General features: G+C 38.9%; 1 protein-coding gene and 1 long non-coding RNA gene across 2 annotated transcripts in view; one reads left to right on the top strand and one right to left on the bottom strand.

Annotated features, from left to right (window-relative positions):
• Positions 1 to 283: 283 nt before the first annotated feature.
• On the top strand, positions 284 to 3210 carry LOC122182001. Its single transcript, XR_006179663.1, has 3 exons — positions 284 to 444; positions 1274 to 1406; positions 2874 to 3210. It is a non-coding gene; the product is annotated as an uncharacterized LOC122182001 (long non-coding RNA).
• A 3491-nt stretch (positions 3211 to 6701) lies between these two features.
• The window catches only part of ITPRID2 (ITPR interacting domain containing 2), a 40151-nt gene continuing 38213 nt past the window's right edge, over positions 6702 to 8639 (bottom strand). Inside the window, exons 17-18 of the mRNA XM_042874584.1 lie at positions 8082 to 8206; positions 6702 to 7381 (exon numbers count right to left, since the gene is read on the bottom strand). Of these exons, the coding sequence (XP_042730518.1) occupies positions 8096 to 8206 (111 nt within the window). The 3' untranslated portion in view covers positions 6702 to 7381; positions 8082 to 8095. The remainder of the gene's footprint in view (positions 7382 to 8081; positions 8207 to 8639) is intronic.

Below are 8639 nucleotides of genomic sequence, written 5' to 3'. Positions count from 1 at the left end.
ATACTCTGTTGAGCATACTTGATTTTCACTTTTTATTTCATCTTAATTAAAATTCTCTCTTAGAGTCTCTCAAAAGTGAGCTCTTAGAGCTCACAACCACTACAAGACAGTAAGGACAGCTGATCTCCTGCAGCAAAATTGTGCTTCGTGCCAAAACAGAAAACAGAAAATGCTGTAGACAGGTCAAAGGTCTATGTTGCAAGCATAGCTCTAAGCCCACAGCCAAAGAGCTTCGGGTCAATCTCCTGATATCCATTACCAGCAGTTGGAAAAAGATAGAAAATGCAGTGCAGAAGGAAAGTCCGATTGGTACGGCACATCACAGGATGTGCTTCACCTGGGACATGACTGCCTGCAGAGAGCAAGTGAATTTTTGTTAGGTTTTTGGGAGACCTGTGAACTCTCTCAATAGATCTCCAACCAGCCGCAATGAAGAACAAACAGGTGAGTCACACAGAGAAGAAAAACAACCTGAGCCTGCCCCTGACAGGCTGCAGTAAGCAAACAGAGAAGCAGCAGAATTCAGAGCTGAGGCTGAACATCACCAAAACTAAACAGAATTTGAAAATGCACTTTTGGTTTTGGCCACTGAAAGTGTTAAGGATTTCCACAGTTCATCACAGGTTTATTCTAGAATTGCTGAGTATTTCCCCATCCGTGCCAGTGTGGGAGGTGGGGGAAGGAGCTGGGATCCTGTGCATGAACAATGTGCAAGCTGTATGCAACAGAATAAATCAGAGAAATCAAGGCTTTGATTTATGCAAATGAAAACCATTAAGACATTGTTGGAATAGCGAGATATTTCTGAACAGAGGCAAATACACAAGTAAGCTAGTTTATGAAGAATTAAGTCTAACCCAAGAGGTGAGAATGCACTAAAAGGTGACAACCTGACACACTCAAAAATCAAATATAATGCACAGTAAATTTCCCCTTCTCATCCAAATCAGAACTCCTTTGTAATAAAATGCCTTCCAATTGATGGGCAGTAGCTGGAAAATTGCCAGTGATTAACTGACAACTTGCCTGATGCTCTATAGTGCTTGGCAAAAGCCATTTCTGAGATCCAGGAGCTTACAGCAGATGTTCAGAGGGCAGAACACAATCACAGAGCTCTTACCAAAAATAACAGCCTTTATATGCTGCCGTATTACTTTTCTCACAATATATCCTTGAATGTATTTAATTAAAGTTGAAATCCTAAAGAATTGTCCTTTTTGCAAGACCAAATAAAAGAGAATGTAATGAATTTCCACTGATGCTGTCTTCCCAGATTTTGTCCCCAGGCTACAACCATTTCATTTGCCCACATACCCCTACTCAGAGCGGTCTGCCTGAATGAATACAGCTGTACAGCTGGAACTGAAGTGGAGAAGACAGTCTTTCTTTACAGAGTTCTGTAGCAGGTAACATCCACGAGTTATCTGTTGGGTAGAACATATTCATCTGATAGGATGGAAACTATTTGGTGATTAGAGACTAGACTGAACAGCTCAGGGAGTGCGCCACTTTTTTTTTTTTTTTTTTTGCTGACACTTTTGCCATTAGACTTCTTGTGATAGTTTATGTGCATTAACAGAATTGTAGAACCACAGAACAGTCTTGGTTGGAGGGGATTTCCGCATATACCTGTTCCCAGCTGGTACTTGAGGAAGGACCTGAGATCAGGTTATCCTGGGCTCTCTCGGCTAATTTTGCAATATTTATAGTGTTACGGCAAAACGTTCAGTTCTGTTTACCAGAACAAAAAAAAAAAAAAAAAAAAGCACAAAACAGTAACACTCAGTATTTCATAAGATTAAGCCTTCTTAAGCCTTCACTGCTCCTACACAGACCAATCACAATTTGTTCCATAGACTGCCAAGATAAACAATAAGTGACAGAAGGCAAATGCAGCAGTTCTGCAGCTAAGAGCTGATGGTGGAGGAAGAGAAACACAGGCAGCTTTCACCAAGGAAAAGAGTTGGGGAAGTTTTTCAGGATGGTCTAATTGTCCGAGTCCCTCACGAGCAGACATGCCACTAATTTCAACGACAGCTTCAAACCCAGGTGATTCTTTGCCTTAAATACACCTACTGTAGATGTCTCTGAAACTCGGTGTATTAAATGACGCTACAATGACAGTGCAATTGTACTATTACATCACAAAGACAATTTCTTATGTTAATGATAAAATCAGATTAAAAATAAACCACCATTCAGACTGTGAAAAGAATGTTGTAATGTTAAATGACTGAAAGGCTGACAGAGGTGTATTCCAGCTCTTGACTGCAGGATGCTCCTGTGTAAAGAAATCATATCCCAAAGCTGTTGCTAGCACTAGCGTGTGAGAAACAAGCTCAATAGCTGTATGAAGAAACAAACCAACAAACATACTCCTTGGCAGGCTCAGGGGAGAGCCAGACAGCAAGGGCAGGACAGAGGGACGGGGCCTTAAAAGAGTGCCAGGTTTGGCAGGGAGAGGCCTACGGTACACATGGAGGTGCCAGCCTCAGCCGCTCTTTTCACTGCACTGCTTGGGAGCTGGCTGCGCAGACAGCCTCACTACACCAATGAAAGTATTTTCAGAATAGTAGAAGAGGCATATTTTAGAGAGCAGTCAGATATACCATTTCAGGATTACCGCGTCAGCTCACTCTTACACCTAATTACAGCATGGTCTCCAGGCAAAATGTGCTTGCATTTTCTATAGACTGCATCACAGTCTGGGGAAGAGCTGAAATGCATTTAAGTGCTGCCAAATCCTTTTAGCTCATCTTCTGTTTTTAGTGCACTCTCCACAATGTTTTTAATTCCTTCATGATTCAGCTAAAACTATCATGGAAAATAAAAAATAACTGTCCATAATCTTTCCTTTCTGTATCATTCACTAGGTCCTGTTATGAATCACTACGTTTTAACATACCCCGCCTTCATGACAAGCTATCAAAGCACTCACAGCTCCTGTCTATTTTCCCTACTGTGTAAGGAGAGACCTTCACAGCCAAGGGCTCAGGCTGCTGGGAGGGAAACTTGGTGGGCTCTGTCCCACACACTATACAATTTTGGCTGTGTTGGCAATCTGCCTCAGCTTCTCAGCTGTGATCAAGGACTACCACAGCACCGGCCTGGAGCGGAGCAAGACCTGGAGCTGCCTCTGAAGTCAACCCGCTAAAATCAGACGCAAGTCTTCCAATAATAAACACTAGCATACTGAAAAGGGCTCTGAAATTTCCCTTTCAAACATTTAAATGCAGGTGTTGCTGCCAGAGTTGCTCCCACTCATCAACTGGAAACTGATATTCATATGCAGAAAATGCAAATGTATGAGATCACATCTACCTTGTGAGCAGCAAGTGATGCTGCAGGCAGGTCAGGATGAAGAACAAAAAGAGCTATTGGCCTACAAACAGCTTAATGCGGATTTCCCATTGCCGTTACTCATCCATCAAACACCAGGCTTTGGTCAACACTAATGGCATACATGAGTTCATGTAAGTAAAAAACACAGTTAATTTTGTTCATATTTTCTCTCTACTTGAGATAATCACTCCTTAGCAGTGCGACTGTAATCATTATCAGTTTAAAGCTACCTTGAGGAGGTAAAAACTGATGCCTTCCACTAGGGCTCACTACTCTCCCAACTATCAAGTAATGTACAAATATTTACTGGTAAGTACTGCTGTTCATTGAATCAGCACATCCCAAGCACAGGAAACAGGCTGAATTAATGGTACGGACATAACCTGTTTAGAAAGTCTGAAGATCTATATCGAATACAGACTGTAGTTCAATAGTGCAGAGACTAACATTCTGGTAATGGGTTTACAGAGGAATTTCAGGAGGAAGTCATGTCAGAGTTCACTTCCTTATCAAGGAGAAAGTAAACTTAACATTTTTCAATAAACAGAACTACTGCGGACAGCTTGCATAGATGTTACAACAAAATTACATTAGCTGCTTTCCATATTAAGTCTGATGCAAAAATTTACTAACATTGAACTAAACAACTGAGATATAAAACTGAGTTTCTACCATAATATTTTTAAACAAAAGTTAAAATATAGATGACAGGGAAGCTGAACAGGAAACGAGCTCTTACAGCTTCAGAGCCCGGGTTAGAAAACTCAGTGTACAAACACAGGCTGCTGTAATGGCAACAGAAAGTTATCAGCTGAGCTATAAAATCTCACTGAGTATGACAAATTCACAACATATTTTTAAAATTCTGATTTTTGAGTTTGATATACTTAATATTTTGGTTCTTTCTCGCCTTCTCCACCTCAGAGGACATGTTAGATGTAGAGAAGTCACAGTGACCCTTGGAGGTGATGTCTGCAGCACCCACATGGCAGCACCTGCATCACCCAGGGACGTCCAGCTGGGACAAATCCCAGGAGCTGGGGAACCATCACGTGTGACGCATCATGAGCAGGAGGAACAGAGCAACTCCATGAATAGGGACAAGCTAGGAATCAAAGATGAATGTCAATGATGCCTTTTCCAATGGGGTGCGGCCCCACAGGGCCTGAAATAGCAGCAGAGCCAGAAGGCATCGAGTGGAATTATTAAGGGCTTGGCTCACATAACAATCATTTCTCCATACAAGTTGAGCTTAAACTGTGGAGCTCATCACCACAGGATGCTGCAGACACCAAAACTACACATGCACCAGAAAAAGCAATTAGTGGAAAAGAAATCCATCAGGGATACCACCGCTGGCCAGGAAATCCAGAGCCACTGACTGCTAATAGCAGGAAGGGCAGAAACACTCCTCACACCTCCTCAGGCTCAGTTCTTCCCAAACTTTTGATGTTGGTCACTGTGGGAGTGAAGACATGAACAGGCCAGACTTTGAGTTTCATTTGCTACGGTTGCTCCTATTTTGTAAACTGTGATTGGACTCCAAACTTCTCATGAGCCTGTGCTGCTAACATTTCTTTCCATTGCTTATGTCAGTGTGAAAACATGCCTACGTATAAAATTTCCTGCAACACCTCCAATAATAACAATACTTAATTAAGTACATCTTCAAAAAATACTTCTAAAATTAATTGCAGCCTAAGCTTCATTTGATCTGTGAACAGGACATTAACACGGAACATCATCCTTCAACACAACTTCTCTTGCCTTAATAATTTTAAAAGAAGATCTAAAACTAAAGCCAAACACAGAAAAGTGAAATTTCTGCAGTTGCTTTCTTTAAAAGTTGACTCCTGAACTCCCTAATGAGTTGTAGCAAATAATTAATTAAAGATAGAGAAAAAAAGAGATTCTATGTAATTATATAAATACTTCCAAATATTCACAAAAAACTATACTGTGCAAGTCGGTATCTGTAGCACAGTGGGCTGAATGGCCACTCACCTGCTCAGACCATTCTTGCTTTCTGCCATGATGTCTTCTCATTGCTATAGTTTAATCACTTAACCATTGTCCAGGCTTTCCTGTTTTACACTGCTTTAAAAAAAGAGAGAGAGAAGGGATGTTTCTGTATATAGTAGTCCCAAGTCTGTACCTAGAACTGAAAGATATACAACTTATTTGGAAGTAGCAATGTATTTTTTTTTTTTTTTTTTTTTTTTTTGAAGAAAGAAAATAAGGTATTGATCTCATCGTTACAATTTCTCTTCTGACAATTCCGACCACTTTTATTCTATAGCATGAATATAAAGAATTACTATCACATCTACACTCACACTGAAATATCAAAGTAAACAAGCACCATGCAAAAATGATCTGTTTCTTGTTTTCCTGAAAACCAAATGACATTATTTTGACACTGTCATGTTAATTCAGAAAAAAAGTGTTGTAATGGACCAAAGCCAGCAGTTATTTCACATCATCATCCACTTTTTATCAGTTTGAGTTTTGTTCTCTATTGAAGAAGCTCCACCAAAGGGAAACTTACCCAAAGTTTAGGTACAATGTTTGGCACTGCAAGCTGTGTCTTGAATTACTCATTTCTGACTGGGGCTCCTGTTTCTTCTCTCTCATCAGTATCTTCCTTTGGCCAATTTCATTGAAATTGATTCATCCATGAAAGAGATGTACCAAAATGTTCTAACACATGCACAATAAATTACAGAAAAACACTGACACAGATTATAGGCAAAATAAATATTTTATTGGTTTAATATACATGTTTTTGTTGTGGTTTTTTTTTGTTGCTGTTGTTTGTTTTTTAAAGAAATCAGCCCTTGGGTGTTTTCCTAACACAATTAAAAATCAAACTTTATCATATAATATTGTTACATTTGAAACTATTATTGATTAAAGACCTTGACACAGTATAAAGAGTTAGTTGCTGGAAGTGGCAAAGGAATGAAGACATTCCTAGCACAGCACAATGGGATATTACATATCCACTAAATGTCCATCTGACCACATAAAACCTCCAACAACTTCCAATCTTTTCCACTGGAACAAACACATGTTCACTAGGCTAACTGAAAATAGAATCTTAGAGGGACAGGGAAGGAAACAAATCTTTTTCCATTTTCCCCAAAATACAAGCAAGGTCACTCATCCATTACAAGTTGCACATCCTAATTGCTTTCAGAATATCAGTATTTTTTATTGCATTTTGTTAATACAAAGCAGAAGAGAACTTCTTGGATTGACTGAGAGCAGTCAACACAAAGACAAAAAAGCAATGCTTAAAATAAGGCACCTTTCTACAAGATGGGCAAACAGTAAGGAAGCAAATAAAATTAGTTTAAAAAAAAAAAAAAAAAAAAAAAAAAAAAAAACCCAGTTGTCTTTTACATAAAGATAAGGCTTTCAGTGTCAGAACTTTAAGTAGTTTTAAGTAACCTCATGTCGTTCAACCACTCTGCTAATAGTAACCGCTCCAAGAATTAACAGCAATTTTTACAACAGGAAATTTTCCTTCTTTTGAAGTGGCACTAAGTAACAGCAGTGGAAACAATTATTGGTTGTTTCAAGCTCTCAAAGTGTATCAGTTATTGCACAATAAATACCTCATAGAGGTCAGTGTTTGTTTTTTTTTTTTTTATTGTTGGTGGTTTTCTGTGATTTTTTTTTAAGATAAGCTGAATGTGAGCATGTTATTTATAAATTGGTTAAGCCTGAAAATTTTCAAGTTTCGTGATACATCGCTATAAGAAATTAGCAACATAAAAATTTACAACAGGGAAATACAAATAAATACACAACCTCTCAGAGAGCCACAGTTTCATTGATGCTTTATGGAAAGTAATAAATGAGTTAAAGTGTCTAAGTCTTTATACGTGAACTCAAGGAAAGGCACACAGGCACACATCACAGAACCCAGCGTTGAACACAGTAGCCTATTTCAGCAGCTTTAACATCTCCTGAAGCAAAACCAACTTGACACTTCACCAGTGTATGCTGCCCAAAGCAGAATTCCACAGCCAACCTTACAGAAAAGAAAAGCAAGATAAATATCTAAATTAGATTAATATCTAAATTAGATTTTTGCTTGCTATGCTTGAGTATGCATTTTGATCATGTCTGTGGCAGGCAAATAACAAATCTTCTCACATGATGTATTCACAAGTGAATCATAAGTAATGGCTTGGTTTGGAAGGGACCTCAAGGATCACCAAATTTCCAACCCACTGCCAGAGGCAGGGCCACCAACTGGCAGGATCTGACACTAGACCAGCTAGGCACTAGGTCTGACACAACCACTAGACACTGCCCAGGGCTCCATCCAACCTAGTTTTGAACACCTCCAGGGATGGAGCATCCACCGCCTCTCTGGGCAGCTTGCGCCAGCACCTCACCATTCTCTCTATATAGAACTTCCCCCAGCATCTAATCTAAACCTTTCCTCCTTGAGCTCAAAGTCATCATGGAGGACACAAAAAACAACGACAACAAAAATACTAGACCACTACATGAATGCTGATAGTAGATCAAACTACAAACCAAATTTTCTAAAGCTGTCCAGGATTATCAATATCTCTGTTATTTAATAAACTTCAGCACTGAGCACATCTATTTGAGAGGGAAAATAGAAAAAAGCAAGACTTAAGTTCACAGTGATATTTCACAAGGTAAGAAAAAAGGAATTCAATGAATTACTGAATGGTTCTAGCAAATTCACAGATTACCTGTAGTACCCATCTCACAGCTGGGTATCTTGCTTTGCAGTTGTGGATCTGCTTTGCGGCGATACAGCTGCCAACAATCCACTTACTATTTCTCGTCTTATTTCACCAACAATAGATTCCTTGATCTGAAAGGGATAGAGGAATTTTTCAGGTCAGTAAGCTCCGTAACTGACAGATAAAACAAACTGATACTGCAGACATGCTTGACGTTATCAACATATGAAAATACGTAACACCAAGAAGTCAATTTTTAAAAAATGCAAATGAAAAATATAAGAGGGCTCCCCTTGGAAAAATAATTGTTAGCAATTTCAAAGCTTGCTGAAAATCATATAAAAGCAAAGTAGCTTTATTTTTCTAGATGGTAAATACACTTGTGTTTTCCATTCAGAGTTATTTTTTTTTATGTTAAGAAAAATGTATTTCAACTATGCAAAGTTCTGAAAATAGCATTATGGGATATGCACACTGAAAGCATGCAATATACTGGCTTTTTTTTTTTTTTTTTTTTAAACATGAATTAACTCTTGAAAAGGAAGCAGAATCAATTTACCTCAC

This window comes from Lagopus leucura, unplaced genomic scaffold, assembly GCF_019238085.1.
Source record: "Lagopus leucura isolate 7727_CA_CO unplaced genomic scaffold, USGS_WTPT01 Super-Scaffold_100012, whole genome shotgun sequence".
Lineage (NCBI taxonomy): Eukaryota > Metazoa > Chordata > Aves > Galliformes > Phasianidae > Lagopus > Lagopus leucura.
The sequence above is the reverse complement of the archived record's forward strand: the minus strand, read 5'-3'. Positions and strand labels throughout refer to the sequence as shown.